Here is an 18,181-nt window from a genome sequence, read left to right as displayed (position 1 = left end):
AAGTACTTACTCTTGAGAATCATGTTTCACGGTCCTACGCCAAGATACCTCCTGCTGAAGCTCTCCCGGCGAATGTGCCAGATGTCTATGGTAGCACAAGAACATGCCTCGCTGATTCGAGCAGACGCAACCACGGCACGACCGACTGCAGCATCGTGTCTTATCAACCCATTCCCAATCAACGCACGACTTCACATTATACCCCTTGCGCCAGTAAATTTGACACACTTCCACTCTTCGCCCATCATGCAAAACTCCAAAATTATCACGCCTTCCATTACGAGGTTCGTGGGATTGCCGATGTTTTCAAGGTTGACGAAGACCGTCGCGCGACCCGCCTTCTCGTGAACTTGTGAATCCACCTCTAGCACGCGGAGAAAGAAGCCTGGATTGCTTGACGCGATGTAATGAAGGCCTTTGAGATGACTCCTCAGACCAATGTTCTTCCTTATGCAGTTCGGCCATTGATACACTGGTTGCGCGCTTTCGACTTTCAGACCGGGCGTGTAGCAGCTCCACGCACTCGAGTAGATCGAGAAGTCTCGTGAGTTGATCGCTTGGATGCTGCTGCGGACGAGGTGCTCGAGGTGGATCGATATCGCTGTCGAGGGTTTGACGTAGGCGGCCGGGGATCGCTGCTGGCAGATCGTGCAGTTCGAGGAGGTGGAGGAGATCGTCTCTGGCGTAGAGACTGAGGAGGTCTCAGGCGTAGTGGTGGAGGAATCAAGGGTAGGAACTTCTGAAAGCGACATGTTTATCACATATACGTGATGCTGCAGAGCGTGAATCCATGGGATTCGGGGGCGCTTCAGACCGCATCTTGGCCCAGTGCCGGTATGTTCTTCGCATCACTCATCACGCCGCCTGGATCGCGAGAAGGATTCAATTCGGTGGGCCATACATGAATCTAGAGGTATTCTAGGCTTCCGTATTCACCCAAGCTTACATCCCACGTCTCGACAGTATACCTCTTCTTCTCAACGACCATACCGAGCAAGATTATGATACATGATTGTATTGTCGCCCTGAACAGCGGTAAGGTATGATTCATATGAGCATGTAAGTCCTTCCGGTGGAAGGGATGACGTGTTCTTAGACGCGAGAGAAGCCTCCTTCACGACCTCCAGTCTATAGACCAATAATCACGAACTCCTCGAAGTCCAAGATTTCTAATTGACTGAACGGTCGGCCTATGCCCAAACTGGTCTGAAGTGAGCGAGTGCGTGGCACTACTTGTGAACAACGCACTCTGAGATCTTTGCTGACTTGTTCGTGAAGAAGCTGAAGATTCCGGTGGCCGGCCATGTGCGCAATGCAGTCCAAAAATCACCTCCGACATAGGCAGAATTTTCTTGCCAGGGCCATACCGATACGCTAACATATTGATGCGGTGCATTGCCGGTGCCCTATACTTCAAATGACGACAGAACTCGGCTTTTTGATGTGTAGTCTCTTACATCGATGGGCCAGCGCACTTCTTTCTGCATCTGGCTAGCTGCTCCCAATGCAGCCTTGTTCGACAATTTTAGCCATTCGCCGGGAGGCAATTGGTTCAGCAGTATGCCAGAGCCAAGGATACACATGCCCCATGAGATGTAGGCGACCGTTGGGGCAGCCACGCTGTCGAGGCAGTGAGCAGAAGCAATCTCGCGTGGGTCACACTTCTGGACTCGAGTGCAAAATAATTTATTAGATCCCGACGTCCGCCCAGAGGCCATGAAGACCTGCCCATTTACATACCTGCACATTTCCCCTCCTCACAGTCTGACATCTACTGTTTACGAAGCCATTCCCATCCCACCTGAGCACATACACACCCTCCCTCACTTAGCATTTGACTTTCCAAAACATGGGACTAATCAAAGACCTTGTGGGCTCAGCAATGGGCTCGGGCCAAGTCAACAATGGCTTCAATCAACCATTGGTTCCCAGCTTCTCAAGAGGACAAAGTCGAAATTCTTCATCTAGCCGACCCCTATCCCCACGACCAGACTATCGGTCATACTCAAACGGCAAAAGTGATCGAGGATACCTTGCGCCGGAGCCATGTTACGATGACTTCGACCCGCCACGCTCTCGAGGGTCTTCGTACCAGCAGCAAAGCTATGATGACAGGCGCCACGATGCTGAGTATGACAACGTCAATTCCAGCCCCTCGAATTGGACAGATCCACCGCCTCCATATGGCACGCAGTTGAACGTTCCCAATAGCTACGATCAGTTCCCCTATCCGTCACGGTACAGCGATTCATCAAGGCAGATGTACGACCAGCGGCCCAGTCAAGCATACTACCAAGACCGTGAACGTCCAAATTACAACAGCAGTCCTCTGCAACAATCAAGATCTAGGCAAAACCAAGGTTTCCGACCATTTGCTGTCCCCCAGGTAGCTGGAGGCGACGGGCAACCTTTCCTTCGAGCATATAGCGATGAGTTGCGGCAATACGGAATCGAAGAAGGACAATTTATACAGGTCGTGGATGCCATCAACAAAGCCATCATTCCAAATCCTGAGAATATGATCTTCCAAAAGGCGGCGAACATTGCTGGCTGGTTTGTGTGAGTCAATTCATTCAGGGAGTCACGTTTCTCTGATTGCTTATGTGAACAACAGTCCGGGTGCTGGAGGCATCGCTCTCATGGCCGGCCAGATAGGAGTCGGCGCTGGTGCCGCATTCGGCCATGCTTCTCTCGTGGCCAAGACGCTGTCGAGATCCAACCTTGACCTCTTTATTCCAGCCGGTCTGGAGATATGGTAAGAAATATCAAGCTAGTCTTCGTTGATGTATCTCCTGCTGACCTTTTCAGCATTGGGAAGTCCGACAACGTCGACCAAGAAGCCAGAGTGTATGGCCGAAGTTCCTCTCAACAATACAGCTCAGATCCCGAGTCTCGAATCGCCGCCTACGGTAATCGTCTAGCCCCTCTGTCATCTGTCCATCCGCCACTCGCGAACACAGGCCGCAGTGACCCTATTGCCATGCTCGCGAATGGGATGAGCAAAAGGTCGGCTGCGAAGAAGGCAGAAGATGCGGCGAAAGACAGGGCTGAAGGAAAGTTGAAAAAGAAGGATGATCCGGACGCGAAACTTCAATGGGTATGTTGTAGTCCTGTGAGCGGGTCCTTTGGTGGATGCTGACTGGGTTTACAGCTTATCGTGAGGAGAGCGAGTCCGCAAAGTACGCAAAAGTGGCAGCAAATGCTGCAGCAGAGTGAGGCTTCGCTGGACGAAGAGCGACGGCAAGCAGCAGCGCAAGGCAGTTCACAAAGATACTGAGCGATTGATTGAAGTGGTTGAAATGTTTTGGACGAGCGTGACTGCTTGACAATCTGGTAGACTAAATGTATACATGAGCAATATGTAATCTGTCTTGAGAGTGAGTCTAGGCTACCGTATTATCCGATCGGGTGGCTTGCACGACTCTCGTGTTCTTTTATTCAATAGACAACATTACATCCTAATTGTGGTCTCACTGTGAACCAAAGGGCGTTGCTGAGAACTGATTTCTGCATTGCCGCCTTGTCCCTGTGAAAAGGGGCGCTCAACCAAACAGTTGGATGTTCAGCCACGTGCTCCCCACATTGACGGAGACTTCACCTCGGGTTTAAGATCTCGTACCTGGGGTTGTCACCTTCACGCACGTCATGCTCTAGTCTGCTCCCTCGACCTCTCGCGCCTGGTGCGCTCTATCCGCCATCCTATCCATCACAGCAGGACCATGAGACACACCGCCGCGCCCTACAATGTACGAGCCGCCCTCCGAGCCGTCTTCAACGAGATTCACGCCAGCTCTCGACCAGCGACCAGGTTCCCTCAACGGCGGGAGTTCCACGACTACTTCGTGACCCATCTGCCTTCCTCTTCGCTCACACCCGACAAGACCCATCCATCGCATCATAAGCTGCCGCGATCTGCCTCAGAGCCACACAGTGGTCCATCGAACCGAAGCTCACAGATACCAAGCAGTAGCAGGGATACCACGATCGTCCGAATCCCGCTCAAAAGCGCGAAGCATCATTTTGGGGCTGGCGTTAGCAGAGGAAGTCGTCCGTACAATGAGGATACATACCAGGCCGGGACGGTCGAGATCCCGGCTTTTGCTCAAAAGCAGCCAGTGAGCATCAGCCGTAGGCAGACTTACGGCGACCAAAGCCAGGGATCTACTCGCGATACTGGAGACCCGCAGGTCTTCTACTTCGGCGTCTTCGATGGACATGGCGGGAGTGAGTGCTCTGAGTTCCTGCGTGACAGGTTGCATGGATACATCGAGGAAGCTGCATTGCTGTTTGGCATGGAGAGCACACTCAAAGACACGGATGCTGAATCCGACGCAGAAGGTGGCATCATGGGAGAGCAGGATGCAGAAGACCTTCAGAAGAGCCTGGTATCGTCTTGGAAGGAGACTGTGGGAGGTTACTTCAAACGATTCCGACCCGAGCATTTCCCCGCCTTGGCCAATGGCGATGAACCGGCGACCGACCATAACAATTCGATCGAGACCGTCCTCACTTATGCGTTTCTTAAAGCCGATCTGGACTTCACTACCGCTCAGGCAGCCAAACATAGCAAGGAAGGAGGCGCTGACCACAAGACGCAGAACAATCCGCAGTCTTCCGTCAACGACCCCGTCATTGATGATAAGCCCATCAATGAGAACGACATGCTGTTTCACCCCGAGCGAGAAGCATCTCAGAACCTACGTAAAAGGCCAGCATCTCGTGGATCGTCGCCAAATCTCGACTCACCTATCGGTGGAAGTACACGCTTTAAAGGAGGCTCCACTGCTTCTATCGCACTGCTCTCCACACCAACGCCAACCCCGTTCTGGCATCCCAACAGCCCAAGCACACTCGTTGTCGCACACGTGGGCGATACAAGGATCTTGCTTTGCCGGACATCCGATGGTGGAGCTGTGCCACTCACAGCAAACCATCACCCATCGATGCCGACGGAAACACGACGCCTGCGTAGATATGCGGCTTCGTTCGTTACCGACAGCTTCGGCGAGGAGCGCGTACTTGGTTTAGCCAACACGCGAGCCTTTGGCGATATCGGCAGCAAACGCATCGGTGTCTCGGCTGAACCGCAACTCACCACAGTCCAGCTCCAACCAGCTGGCTACTCTTTCATAGTGCTCGTATCTGACGGCGTGTCAGGGCACCTTGAGGATCAAGAGATTGTCGATATCGTAAAGGACGCTCGAACCCCTGACCAAGCTGCGAAGAATTTGGTCAGCTTTGCGGTGGAGACGGCTGGCGATGCCGATAATGCTACCGCTTTGGTCGTCAGGCTTGGTGGGTGGGAGAGGAGGAGTGAAGGCGGCGGTGGGAGTTTGGGCACGAAGGAGAGGAGGGATTTCAGGAGGCAAGAGGCGGCTGATCCTAGGGCTTCGAGGCAGTAGGGTACAAAGGATACAAGGGATAATCAATTCATGTGTCTGTATCATTCTGACCTGCCCTCGATGCATTCCGTCGCCCCGTTTCTGGTCTGAAATCCTCAATCCGCCCAGCGTACACACTCCGTACCGGATAAAGGGGCGACTTCTCCGGGTAGAATGATTTTGTGCGACACCATCACATGACCGACGACCTCTCCTCAACGCCATCTGTGGCAATGGCCTGTGTCTCGCCATTGGCTTCGCCCATGATCATGGATCCATTGCCCAGCAGCGAAGATGCTTTCTCCTGACTGGACTCAGCCCGCTGGCCGCTCCCTGCCTTCGCTCCCTCGAGATCGCCAAAGACCACGAACACTTTCCCATCCATGTAGCCCACTCTTCGCTTCAGGCCCGCCTCGTTCGTGGCGGTGTTTGAGTCGGTCTCTGGGATCTCCGCGATCGAGGCCCTCAAGTCGTCGAACTTCCTGCCTATACCGAAGAAGCTGTCTCCTGTGATCTCCTTGTTCTTGGAGAGGAATTGGTCCACTGCTTCAACCGCCTTTCCTGTGGCTTTCCCCTTGCTCCTGAGCATCCTGGCCTCGTGCATCGCTCCTCTCGCCACGCTCTTCACTTTCTCCAGCTGCTGCTTGTGCACTGTGGCACGCTTCATCCTACGCTCACGCCGCTCTCGCTGCAATCTCTGGGCTTTGTTGGCGATGTCAAGCTTCTTCTCCAGCTCGGCTCTGGACCTTTCACTGTCTCGTCGCGCCTGATTAAGTCGCAAGACCTCCGTCTTCAGCGCCGCTGCCTCCCTCTTCGCTTCGTCTCGATCGCGCTCTAGCTGGACCACTTGCGTGCCTAGTGAGGGTGGCGTTGCTATCACGGGTGCCTTTGGCTGCAGCCGTAGAAGTGAGGGTTGCATGCTGCCGTCGTGGCAAAGAGGTCGATGAAGCGGCAAGTAGTTGAGGAAACTCAGTAATGATGGTGTCGATGGTGGAGTAAGCTGGTGTGCTCAAGATGCGACTGCGGCGTTGTGGCCTTGGATCTTGAAAGTGCAGTGCTGTTGACTGCGAAACGTACTGAGTCGGCAACAGGTCGTCCCGTTGCACGCTTGTGAAAGACGTTCTGCATAAAGTCAGAGTACTGCATGTGATATTGGCGGCGAGGTCATGGCTTGCTTCGCTTCGAGCTGGCACGTGAATGCTATGAGGCAGTGACGGCGACGGCGCATCTCATACAGAACGCATATGTTCATGCTACATGTATGCACCCGTAGGCGCGAGCACGAGAGGCGGCAACCCATCCGACGGGAAGGGCCGGCCCCCCAAAAAATTGAAGCTACATATTCAATCCCAAACCTAATTCCTCCAATCTCGTAGCGATTACACTATAGGCTTTCGTGGTCTAGCCGTATGAACGAGAGATCCAAAGGGTACAAAAAATCCTGTTCAGTCAGGGTTTCAGTCCTTTCCCCTATGCACGTGCGGTAGCGGCCTCAGCGACTTAATCAATCTTGGTTGTCGTTGTGTGTACGAGCGTGTAGTAAGGTCCATCTTGGCAGATGGTACCGAGGGTTTACTGTTTTGCAGGTTTTGCGTGGTCGTGGGTTCGAGTCGTGGTGGTGGCGGGGGAGATTTCTTTTTGTGTTTTGAGCGGAAGGTGGACTTGGTGGGTTTTTTGGGCTTCATTCGTCTTATTGTGGGGTCTTATCAACTTCAATAAATGTTTGAATGGGCAAGGTTGTGACCACTCTCCGAGCGTGATAACGGTCGCATCGCTTGCGAGACCTGATCAAAACCTTTTGCTGCATCTGCCTCATTCTTGGACGCGTATGTGTACGATTCCGCAAAGGGGCCAGCTATATCCATGCGGACCTTTCTTAGATCAATCTCACCAACCCATTCACTCGCAACTCAGCTGTCATTGAAAACGATTTACCATCTCATGACGAGTGGTGTGAGGGGTGGAAGGTCATCATATTGCACAACTTTGCTCATGTCTCTAAGAGCGCCCTTCTGACGATCCTGAAGCAGCACGGTTTCGCAGGCGCGGGCAAGGCTAAAAGCCGCTCTGCGGAGACGCCACGTTCGAATCGATTCGATATCGAGGAGCACGAGCAAAGCGGCAACTGGGGCACAGAAACCACCAAAGCTTGGTCAATTCTCGAGTATTTGAATGTATTGGCCTCGCCGATTCTCAGGGAAGGACTTGAGATGACAATCGAGGTGAGGTTCCCGGGGTTGATGTCCCGTGGAAGGTCATTGTCAGAGACAATACGCCCACTGCGATTTTCACAAAGCCAGTGAGGTTCTTGCGTGGCGAAATATTCCCATGAAGACGGCAAATGTACGCAATGACCCAAGTCAAGAGCTTCCTCTCTCACATGTGAAGTCAGCTCTCTTCACAACAAGGTTCTCGCTAATCTCCCACAAAAGTGGGCCCAGATCTCATCTCAGGGTCTCACCCGATGAGTGGCGCGACCGCCAAGGTCAGGGACAAATCTCAGAAACGTACGACAAAATTGTCATCCCACCCATTGTACCATTCCGCCTCCTCGCATTGGTCGCTGCGCCACGCGCTCGCCTCATATATATCCCGCCATGGTCCTCGTATCGAACGCGCAGTTTGCGCGACCCGCATTGAGCCACCAAGCCGAGAAGATGCGCGAAGAACACCACGAGGCGGATATCGTCGTCATTGGCGGGGGCATCTTTGGATGTGCGGTGGCGTGGGCATTGGGGAATCAGGGGAGGAGTGTGATACTGTTGGAAAAGTCATTGAAAGAGCCGGATCGGATTGTTGGCGAACTCTTACAACCGGGCGGTGTTCAGGCGCTGGAAACGTTGGGACTGAGGGATTGTTTGGAAGAGATCGATGCGGTCAAGGTGCTTGGGTACGATGTGATATACTACGGCGAGGAAGTGCGGATACCGTACCCGGCGAATGCGAGAGATGCGGCGCAGGATGCTGAGAAGAGCCATACGGATGAGATGAGAGGCACGAAGAGGAAGCGGCCGGAAGGACGATCATTCCACCATGGACGCTTCATCCAGCGCTTACGGCAAAAGGCGCTGTCGAATCCAAATGTCTCTGTCGTTGAGGCGACTGCGACCGAGCTCATACGATGCAGCTTCACAAGTCAGATCTTGGGAGTCCAAGCAACTCGGAATGGCGAGCAAGACTCGTACTTTGCCGGCTTGACAATTGCAGCAGACGGCTACGCCAGCAAGTTCCGCAAAGAGTTCCGAGATGACACACCTATCGCCAAATCGAAGTTCTGGGGCCTAGAACTTATCGATGCAGACCTTCCAATGCCATACCATGGCCATGTGATTCTTGGCGATGGCGCTCCCATACTCCTCTATCAGATCGGCACGCATGAAACACGAGCGCTGGTGGACATTCCGGAGAACTTGCCGTCTGCATCTGTCCAAGCTGGCGGAGTTAAGGGACATTTGAGGAATGTCGTCGTGCCGAATCTACCGAAGCAAGTACAGTCCTCGTTCCTCGCCGCTGTCGAGCGCGACCGATTACGAAGCATGCCAAATTCGTGGCTACCACCTACAACGAATCGTGCACCCGGGTTCCTCATACTTGGAGACGCCATGAACATGCGCCATCCATTGACTGGCGGAGGCATGACGGTAGCCTTCAACGACGTTGTGCTTCTCGCAGAACTGCTCAGCCCAGAGAACGTACCTAACCTGGAAGACACCAAGACGGTCTTGAAGCAAATGAAGTCGTTCCACTGGCGGAGGAAGAACCTAACTTCCGTCATCAACATCCTCGCCCAGGCGCTATACTCCCTCTTCGCCGCCGACGACGCCCAACTCAAAGCCCTCCAAATGGGCTGCTTCCAATACTTCAAGCTCGGGGGCAACTGCATCGACGGCCCCGTCGGTCTCCTCGGCGGCATAATCCGCCAACCTTTCGTCCTCTTCTACCACTTCTTCGCGGTGGCACTATATGCCATGTGGATATACATTACGAGCGGCAACCCGCTGCTCCTCCCCATTAGAATGGTGTCGAGCGTCGCGGTGTTTTGGAAGGCGTGTGTTGTTATCTTTCCGTATATTTTCTCCGAGCTGAGAAGTTAAATTCAGGGTCGCGAGACCACTTGTACAGATACAAAAGGATCCGTCGACGGAACGGAATGTTGTATAGAGCGTGTAATATTAATCGTGGTTCACCCGCCGTAATCTCATCCCCTTCTCATAAATCATCAGAATACCAAAGCCGCCCCAAAAGCAACCACCAGAGCAATCATACTCCTCGCCTCGAGACCCGCCACTCTCATCGCGCCATTCGTAGGCTGCTGCTCAGGTCCACCAGGATTGACATACGTCCCATTACTCGACGTCCCATTCGAAGCAACAACGCCCCCAAAAGGGATCTTGAAAACCCAGCTATACCGATCCCCACTCTTCACCGCCTCGCTAATAGTCAACTGCAAACTCCCATTACCCAGCAACCTCGAAGGCACCACCGTCCCACTCGCATTCCCACCCACAACCTGCACCTGATCGCCCTCCACATACGGCACAGGGGAATCCAACACCAGCGAATCGTTCGGCGCCGCGAGAATGAGGATATAAAACGCCTCCACAGTCTGCGTGAACCGCACCGTCTCCCCCTCCTCGGGCGTCACGAACCAATACGTCGTATTAAAAACCGCCTCCGCATGATCCCTGATCCAAACTCCCGCCGCGCGAAGATTGTCCTTCTCAACCTCCACAATCGACCCATCCGCCCGCGGCCCCACATCCAGCAAGAAATTCCCATTCTTGCTCACAATGTCCACGAGGCTCTGCACGATCGCGAGGGGGCTGAGGTACGCGGCCACGGGCGTCGCGCGGTTGTAGCCGTAGGAGTAGGGGTCCATGCCGAGGTTGGACTCCCATTTGCGGACTTGGACGGCTTCGTAGCGCGCGTATTCGGGCGTGTCGAAGTCGCCGGGGAGGCCGCAGCGGTTGTTGAGGAGGACTTGTTTGTTTTGCGTGGCCATGGTGTTGAAGTACTGGGCGGCGAATTGGGCGGTTAGGTTGGGGCCGCCGATGTCGCACGGGGAGGGTGTTAGTTGTGTTGCTTGCTAGGTGTGATGGTTGGGGATTGTCTGGACTTACCCACATGATCTCCGTGCCCATCTCTGCTAGCGTGAGCATCTCAGGCAGGATGAGATCGGCCACGAAGTCGTCGACCGGGACATATCCTGTGTATGGCAGCGTCTGATTGGTATAGGGGTTCGTTGCATTGCCTCCTGGCCAATCTCCAAAGCCATACTTCTTGTAGTCGGGGTGAAACCACTCGGGGAGGGAGAAGTAAGTCGCCTTATGCAGATGAGGCTGATAAGTGTCCGCGGCATCGAAGAGCATCTGCAGGAGATTCTTGTGGGGATACTGTGCCACGCTGGTCCGCTTGGTGACGTTCTCGGGGATGTCGAAGAGGGCGTATCCGTCGTGGTGCTTGGTGACTTGCACGAAGTATTGAGCTCCTGCGTCGGCGAACAAATCCACCCATTCCTTGGGATCGTAGGCGGAGGTGGTGAAGTTCTGGATGAATTGGTCGTATTCGTGGTTGGGGCCGTAGGTCGCGAGGTTGTATTCGTAAAAGTCTCCTGTTGTGGCGTTGGGTCCTTGGTTGTAGTACCACCAGTACCATTCTGCGTATTGCTCTGCCCGTGCGAGGTCAGTCGAAGCTCACGATCATCTATGCGATGTTCGTCGTACCTTTGTCGCCTACATTTCCCCAGCCCGGAACACTAAAGACACCCCAATGTCTGAATGAAGAGTCAGCAAGCGTTTGAAACGGGAAAGATAAAGCCTGAGCTTGTTGATGTACGTACATGAAGATTCCATACTTCGCCTTCGTGAACCAAGGCGGGCTCTCGTGGGCATATATACTATCATATGTCGGATCGTACGATGTGATTCCAAAGGTGGCGTTGAATGTCGAGCTCGCTTGAACTCCCGCGCCCTGGATGTGTACAGTAGCCTCGCCAGACGTACCAGGCTCCGTACCATTTGCGTTCACCATGCCGACTTGGACGATGGCCTGATCGCCCGGTCTTAAACGATTGATGATACCTGGTGCGACAGTGTTGACACCGGACGCAGAGACGGTGACCTTGACGCTGTTATTTGCCAATATCCAGTCCTCGCCGACATTGTTCACCGTGATCTCGAAGATTTGCGTCTTGTCTGTACCTTCCATCCACATGTTGGTGGATCGAGCATGCTGGACTTCCAGCGAGATGCCAGATCCTGTCGCTGGCACCAACGACACGGCAAAAATATGCAAACGAGTGTCCTGCGTGGCGCCACCAGGTCCATTGCTAGCCCCAGCAGTAACATTCGGTAGCTGGATGCTGACGAGATCTTTGCTCGAGTCGAGCCAATTGATCGTCTGGAAGATCATGCTGCGGTTGTAGTCGATACTGGAGTTGCTGAGATAGTATGGGAAGATGATGTCTCCTCCATATGGATACGGCCACGCCCAGAAGGGATCGACCAGAACTGGACCAGAGGTTGTGGTTTTATCCGCGTACGTCGCGTTGACGGTTCCAGTGGCAATGGCTGTTTCTGCTGCTGCAAGCATATGTATGGAGAAGTACCGGCCCTTTGGAGGCGTGATGACCTGACCCTGAGCGAGAACATTATCATTGCCGGAGGTGTTGTACTGTGGAAAGATGTAGTTGACGCCGGAGTAGGTGAAGTTGGATTCGGGTAGGTACTGCGCTGGATAGCCAGAATGAATCCCGTCGAAGTTTGCATCGCCTGGCGACATAGCAAAAGCCCGGTTGTTCACAAGGCCGGAGATATCAATGGCCAGGGATGCAGCACTGCTACTTCCACTTTCGTTGTCGTCCGCATTCTTGGGATTGATCACAAGGCCGCCTTGTGTCAGGGCTGCAGGCACGAAGCCCAGCAACAGCCCGGCAGCGAACATTGTGCGTTACACGAAGACAGAATTCAATAAGTGAAGGCCAGGAAGATGATAATGAGGTTGTACTTGTACCTGCATAGATTCTCCGCCAACCTACGTAAACTCTGGTTGAATGCCATGCCTATCAGTTGCCCTTAACAAGCTGCAGTAGCATTGGGCTCGGGAGAATGTCGACGCAACATTTCCCCGCATCGCCGTGAGGTCTGAGTGGTGAGAAGTGGAGTAGATGGACATGGAACAGTAGCATTCCGCGAAACCTGATGAGGCCATCACCGTAGCATGCCGATAGTAGGGTGTCATGGCGAGAGATGACGACTCGGTGGAGGATGTAGATAGGCGAAGTCAAGTTTGAGTGTGGTGGCTGGCTTCGAGGTCACGATTGCGAAGACCCACTTAATGTCCTCCTCGCACGTGACTTTGGAAGAGCATCAAAGTGATGCCTGGCAGGCTCTGTCAATGGCGCCGGAGGCGTCCAGTGTGTGCAGTGCTAACTGCGATGAATGCGAAACAAGTTTCCGGAAGACAAGGATTCATGCTGATGTTAGGCAGCCCCGCGGGTTCCACGGCATGGAGGGCGATTGATTGTTCGCAGCACCTTTAATACCAAGCCTGCTGCAAGCAAACCTAGTATCAAGAGCACCCAAGCATTGCGACAAGATGACGTTCTCAGTGCCGTACCCAAGTGAGCCTCTAACACCAGCATTCGGGCCTCCGACGTCCAAAGCCAAGTGAGCGGTCTCCACGATGCAAGAGACTTTGACTGCGCCAACAGTGACTGATTTTTGTGCCTGGGCAGCTTTTGCGAGGAGGACTTCGTGGTCTCGGCATGGATCGCTGAGTTCGTCAATACTCTGTCCAATCTCACCTATGGTGCATCTACCTGGGCTTCCACAACACGTGCGCGCGGGACGCTGATCTTACGCATAGTTCTGTACGCCATCCGAGGGTTTCGGCGAAGCCAACATGGCTCACATGCTGCAAAAGCCATGTACGCTGGTCTTGCACTTGTCGGAATCTGCTCGGCTCTGTTCCATGGCTTGCTGAAGTACTGGTCGCAAATGTGTACGTTCCGGTCGGATGTGGTTCGTAGTGCAGTTTGGGCTGAGCGCATACAGTTGACGATACGTCCATGATCATTGCTTCCGCCACGGTGCTGCATCGATCAATGACCTATGGTCAGTCGAAGGAATTCAGCCAAATCTTCACACCGACACTGGTTGCATTGGTCGTCATTGAGACGATATACCACACAGTGACCAACGAAATCAAGGTACATGAGCTGGCGTTTCTGATCTTGATTGCCCTAGTGGCCCTTCGAACGAGACAACTCGTCAAGCAGAGGGTCAGTAAGGAGCAAGACAGACGCAGGCTTCGATGGGTCATAGCTCTTGGTGCAGGTGAGGATCCTGTCTTCTCATGGAGGGGGATCTTGCTAACGGAATTCAGGATGCATGGTGTTCGGATATTTCCTCTGGCAATTGGACTTTCGGTACTGCGCGGAGCTGACACAGCTCAAGAGAGCGGTGGGAATGCCTTGGTCGTTCGTCTTGGAGTTTCATGGGTGGTGGCATGTTCTGACGGCCGTGGGCGCCTTCACGTTTATGAGCTTGGTTGAGAGTCTGACTCAGGAGCGAGCAATTGTATCGGTCAATCCGTTCAGCTTCGTGGCGAGATGGTTCCACCAGGACGAGGAGAAGCAGAGATAGAAGTAGTCGATAGAAAGGAAGCACGAGACGGCGATGCATGTGGGATGGCCCGTTGCCAAGCCGGCCTCGCGGGCATTGACAGATCCCTGCCGCTCTCGTGCGGCTGTGCAGCGCAGCCCAACACCACCCACCCAACTTGCACCTCCAACCAGACAAAGGCGCCTCCATTTCCTCCTCTGCCTCGACGCCACATTCCGCTTCCACGCACCCCATCACATCCAAATCGCCATACCTATCGCTCTCTCCATCGAGTATCGAAACATCGGACCCAACACCGCTTAATCGCAGGTAGATTTAAAGCTACGTTTCCCGCAACCCAGCGCTTCTGGTGTCAGCTATGAGTGGGAGATTTGTGCGCGCCAGCAAATACCGCCACGTTTTCGGGCAGTCTGTACGACGAGAGCAGACGTACGACAACCTCCGCATCTCCAAGAATGCCTGGGACACCAACCTGATCAAAGCCAACCCCAAATACCTGTCGGTCAACTGGGAGGCTGGCGGCGGCGGCGCATTCGCTGTCATTCCGTTAGAAGAGCGAGGTAAGCTTCCTGAGCAGATCCCTCTGTTCAGAGGACATACAGCGGTTGTGTTGGATACGGATTGGTCGCCATTTGACGACTCGATCATCGCCTCTGCGTCCGACGATGGAAAGGTGTTCCTCTGGCAGGTTCCAGACAACTTCACCCTGCGTACCGATGCAGAGGAGCCAGAGGATGTCAAGCCTGTTGGAAAGCTGAGCGGGCACTCACGGTAAGGTCTCTCATGTCACACTAATGCGGTCTGGACGTTACAGGTCTAACGTCACCATAGAAAAGTTGGGCACGTGCTCTTCAACCCTGCCGCCGAGAACGTCCTTGCGTCGTCGTCTGGCGACTACACTGTCAAGATCTGGGACTTGGAGGATGGCAAGGCCAAACTCACATTGAAAGGAAGCGACATCTTCACTTCTCTGTCATGGAGCGCCGACGGCAGCACCCTTGCTACGACCTCTCGGGACAAGAAGCTTCGATTCTGGGACGTGAGACAAGAGAAGCCTGCGCACGAAGTACCGGGACACAGCGGTGCGAAGAACAGCAGAGTTGTGTGGATGGGAGACCATGACCGCATCGCGACCACTGGCTTCTCCAAAATGAGCGAAAGACAACTGGCACTGTGGGACACGCGAAACCCGAAGGAACCCATTGGTGGCTTCACGTCACTAGACAGCGGCTCGGGCGTGGGTATGCCATTCTGGGACGATGGCTCTCAGATCCTCTATGTCGCAGGCAAAGGAGACGGGAACATCCGCTACTACGAATACCAGAACGACAAATTCGAGTTCCTGTCTGAATACCGATCGCCGAATCCACAGCGAGGAATAGCGTTCTTGCCAAAACGAGGCGTCAACACCCACGAGAACGAGATCATGCGCGCATTCAAGACGGTCGATGATGTATACATTGAGCCAATCTCTTTCATTGTGCCTCGACGAGCGGAGACTTTCCAAGAAGACATCTACCCGCCAGCAGTAGGCTCAGAGCCCGCTATGTCAAGCGCAGAGTGGTTCGGTGGCAAGAGTGCATTGCCTCCCAAGCTTTCCATGGAAGACGTGTACGATGGCAACGAGCCTAAGCTCATGGCGGCCGAAGATGCGCCCAAACCCACACCTGCTCAAACCGCCCCAGCACCAACGCCGGCACCGAAAGCAGAGCCAAAGATCGCCGAGACGCCGGCACCAGCGCCCACATTAGCAGCAGCACGCGAGATACCAAGCGTCAAGGAAAATCAAAAGTCCATGTCTGACATGGCAAACAAATTTGCCGACAAGGAAGAGGACAAAGATGATGACGACAGCTCGTTCGAAGAGATTCAAAAGCCTGTTGAGCGTCCATCTGTGGCCGCTGCACGGCAAGAGGGTAAGGTCTCGAATTCTCCTGTCACTGAGCCAAGCCCCTCGATGCCCGCAGCACCGGCCGCAGAAGCCGCACGACAGGAAGCGAAAGTCGGCGCTTCATCAGCAGCAACACCAACCGAACCAAAGAGTACAAGCAATGCGTTCTCAGGCGAGGGCATACCCGCGGCATCAGCCCCTGCAGCGAGTGAGCTGAGAGAAAAGGAGGATTCAAGACCTTCGACAGCCAGCGCGGCAGCAGGCGGTCTCAGAGACGTGCTGAGCGAGATCAGAGGCATGCTGCAGACTCAAAGCAAGCAAATCGAGCAGCTCACGTCGGAAGTCGCACAACTGAAGGCCAAGGTCGGAGAGTAGCACTTTTCACTGCAGGCGAAGCGGCGAACGATGGCATTGAACTAGATGATCCCTTGTCAGCGACAACACAGCTTTTGGAGTAGTGGGTTCTGGACAGGGATGAATGAAGAAACGGTCTTGAAGCATTGCACACTCTTCATCCTCATTGCGCTGCGCCGTGGACGAGATGAAGTCGTGTTTAAGCCCTGGAGCTGTATGGCGACATTCACCTTGATGGCGCCAAGAATCGCGCTGATTGGTCGTGGCCGTCCTATTCAGTCCGGGCACTAAGGGCCGCTTGCAGCGAGACAGCAGGTCGTTCTATCAAGTCTATCAAACCCACGTCTCAACCCATTCTCCTTCTCATCACCTCCATCTCATCAAAAAGACAACGCGCTGACGCAGACTACGGATGACGGACTTTGCCAGCCGAAGTTGCTTCTCAAAGGATCTGCAAGCCCCCCCTCTAACCTGCCTGATGCCCCTCCAAAGCTCTCGTGAGCTGTGATGTCCCTTGGTCCTAGCCTGAGCTTTGTCGACTCCCTTCATCCATTCGGGCTCGCGAGGTCTAAGAATGGCAGGTGTCAAGGCGTGAGATGTGAGGGGTACGGACGATGCGCCGTGACGAAGTGCTGAGGGGAGGAAACATGGGTAAACATAAATGTAGAGCTTCGAGCCCTTCTCTCGTAATTTTTTACTTCCCTATTTCTCGCCTTTGCTTGTTCTTGAGAAGCCCGAGTCATCAGAATCCAAAGTTTCGAGACATTTTCAGAACTCTCCAATTTTGATTCTACCTCTTACGTACGATACTGCTTTCCAAGAACCCCAAACCCAGCAGCATCACCTCGAACGTCTAAAACCCCCACCATGGCCTCAGGAAGCTGCATGTGCGGCAAAATCAACTACGAATACACAGGCGAGCCAGCCGTCACCGCACTCTGGTAAGCAAGCCCCTCTAAGCCAGGCGCCGGAGCCACGATTAACATCCATCGGCACAACCAGCCACTGCACTGACTGCCAGAAATGGACCGGCGCCGCCTACACCTCCAACGTCGTCGTGCCCCGCACCAACTTCAAAGTCACAAAGGGCCAGCCCAAAGACTACGACGCCACGGGCGCGTCGGGGAAGATAAACAAACATTGGGTATGTCTCCCCTTCCCCCCTCGACTCCACGAATCGAAACCCCATCTAACTAGAGGTTTTTTTTTTTTGCGGTAGTTCTGCCCCACCTGCGGCAGCTCCCTCTACACGGAGCTGGAAATCATGCCCGACGTGACGTGTATCAAGAGCGGTGGGCTGGATGGCGGGAAGAATGATCATAAGGTCGCGGTGGAGTTTTATAATCGTGATCGGTTGGGTTATGCGAGGCCTGTGGAGGGGGCGGAGCAGAAGGTGGAGTTTGGGTAGACTTGGAGAGAAGGAGAGGTGTGTGAGGGAGGGAGGTGTGGTGGTGATGGGGGTGCTGAGGGGGGAGGGTGGATTGGGGCATGTGGGTGAGAAGATGTGTGGCGACCGGTTTGGTGGCGGTGGCGGTGGTTAGTTAGAGTATGATACTGGAGTCATGTTCCCCCTTTCTTCGCCCGAGAGATGAGGTCATGATCACTATAACATACTCCCACAAAAGCAAAAACTGCAAAAGTTTCAAGATACTCAAAATGTTTTTTTTTTGATTTTTGCTACTCAAGCTACACGTACGAGGTACAAGAGCCTTTCGGAATTTGAACGCAGCAAAGTCTTTGTTTTTTCGGGTTTTCCTTCTTCTCCTACTTCATCATCATCCGTCCGTCCATCCCCAATCATCGGCCGTCTCTGCCCAAAGCAAAGAGCAAGTATTGTGTTGTTGTTGTTGTTGTTGTTGTTGTTGTTGTTGTTGTTGTTGTTGTTGTTGTTGTTGTTGTTGTTGTTGTTGTTGTTGTTGTTGTTGTTGTTG

The 18,181-nt window shown here is 53.7% G+C and overlaps 9 protein-coding genes across 9 annotated transcripts; 6 read left to right on the top strand and 3 right to left on the bottom strand.

Annotated features, from left to right (window-relative positions):
• Positions 1 to 191: 191 nt before the first annotated feature.
• On the bottom strand, positions 192 to 752 carry M409DRAFT_24954 (uncharacterized protein; the record flags this gene model as incomplete). Its single annotated transcript, XM_033807471.1, has 1 exon — positions 192 to 752. The coding sequence occupies one exon, from the start codon at positions 750 to 752 to the stop codon at positions 192 to 194; it is 561 nt and encodes a 186-aa protein (XP_033665443.1).
• A 1,097-nt stretch (positions 753 to 1,849) lies between these two features.
• M409DRAFT_24953 (uncharacterized protein) lies at positions 1,850 to 3,277 on the top strand (the record flags this gene model as incomplete). Its single annotated transcript, XM_033807470.1, has 4 exons — positions 1,850 to 2,559; positions 2,615 to 2,755; positions 2,809 to 3,097; positions 3,152 to 3,277. 4 exons carry the CDS (start codon positions 1,850 to 1,852, stop codon positions 3,275 to 3,277), a joined length of 1,266 nt encoding a protein of 421 aa, XP_033665442.1.
• A 442-nt stretch (positions 3,278 to 3,719) lies between these two features.
• On the top strand, positions 3,720 to 5,402 carry M409DRAFT_56390 (uncharacterized protein; the record flags this gene model as incomplete). The annotated part of the gene is made up of 1 exon (XM_033813280.1): positions 3,720 to 5,402. The coding sequence occupies one exon, from the start codon at positions 3,720 to 3,722 to the stop codon at positions 5,400 to 5,402; it is 1,683 nt and encodes a 560-aa protein (XP_033665441.1).
• A 172-nt stretch (positions 5,403 to 5,574) lies between these two features.
• On the bottom strand, positions 5,575 to 6,300 carry M409DRAFT_24951 (uncharacterized protein; the record flags this gene model as incomplete). Its single annotated transcript, XM_033807469.1, has 1 exon — positions 5,575 to 6,300. The coding sequence occupies one exon, from the start codon at positions 6,298 to 6,300 to the stop codon at positions 5,575 to 5,577; it is 726 nt and encodes a 241-aa protein (XP_033665440.1).
• Positions 6,301 to 7,978: 1,678 nt separating this feature from the next.
• On the top strand, positions 7,979 to 9,475 carry M409DRAFT_24950 (uncharacterized protein; the record flags this gene model as incomplete). The annotated part of the gene is made up of 1 exon (XM_033807468.1): positions 7,979 to 9,475. One exon carries the CDS (start codon positions 7,979 to 7,981, stop codon positions 9,473 to 9,475), a length of 1,497 nt encoding a protein of 498 aa, XP_033665439.1.
• A 125-nt stretch (positions 9,476 to 9,600) lies between these two features.
• On the bottom strand, positions 9,601 to 12,323 carry M409DRAFT_56388 (glycoside hydrolase family 29 protein; the record flags this gene model as incomplete). The annotated part of the gene is made up of 4 exons (XM_033813279.1): positions 9,601 to 10,467; positions 10,502 to 11,049; positions 11,105 to 11,154; positions 11,221 to 12,323. 4 exons carry the CDS (start codon positions 12,321 to 12,323, stop codon positions 9,601 to 9,603), a joined length of 2,568 nt encoding a protein of 855 aa, XP_033665438.1.
• A 654-nt stretch (positions 12,324 to 12,977) lies between these two features.
• Positions 12,978 to 14,026, top strand: M409DRAFT_24948 (uncharacterized protein; the record flags this gene model as incomplete). Its single annotated transcript, XM_033807467.1, has 5 exons — positions 12,978 to 13,048; positions 13,117 to 13,190; positions 13,248 to 13,382; positions 13,436 to 13,717; positions 13,767 to 14,026. The coding sequence occupies 5 exons, from the start codon at positions 12,978 to 12,980 to the stop codon at positions 14,024 to 14,026; spliced, it is 822 nt and encodes a 273-aa protein (XP_033665437.1).
• A 337-nt stretch (positions 14,027 to 14,363) lies between these two features.
• Positions 14,364 to 16,271, top strand: M409DRAFT_56387 (uncharacterized protein; the record flags this gene model as incomplete). The annotated part of the gene is made up of 2 exons (XM_033813278.1): positions 14,364 to 14,776; positions 14,837 to 16,271. The coding sequence occupies 2 exons, from the start codon at positions 14,364 to 14,366 to the stop codon at positions 16,269 to 16,271; spliced, it is 1,848 nt and encodes a 615-aa protein (XP_033665436.1).
• Positions 16,272 to 17,117: 846 nt separating this feature from the next.
• On the top strand, positions 17,118 to 17,658 carry M409DRAFT_24946 (uncharacterized protein; the record flags this gene model as incomplete). Its single annotated transcript, XM_033807466.1, has 3 exons — positions 17,118 to 17,191; positions 17,253 to 17,394; positions 17,470 to 17,658. The coding sequence occupies 3 exons, from the start codon at positions 17,118 to 17,120 to the stop codon at positions 17,656 to 17,658; spliced, it is 405 nt and encodes a 134-aa protein (XP_033665435.1).
• Positions 17,659 to 18,181: the final 523 nt, after the last annotated feature.

Source organism: Zasmidium cellare (genome assembly GCF_010093935.1).
Source record: "Zasmidium cellare ATCC 36951 unplaced genomic scaffold M409scaffold_25, whole genome shotgun sequence".
Taxonomy (NCBI): Eukaryota; Fungi; Ascomycota; class Dothideomycetes; order Mycosphaerellales; family Mycosphaerellaceae; genus Zasmidium; species Zasmidium cellare.
Note: the sequence above shows the minus strand (reverse complement) of the source record. Positions and strands in the feature narration are given on the sequence as shown.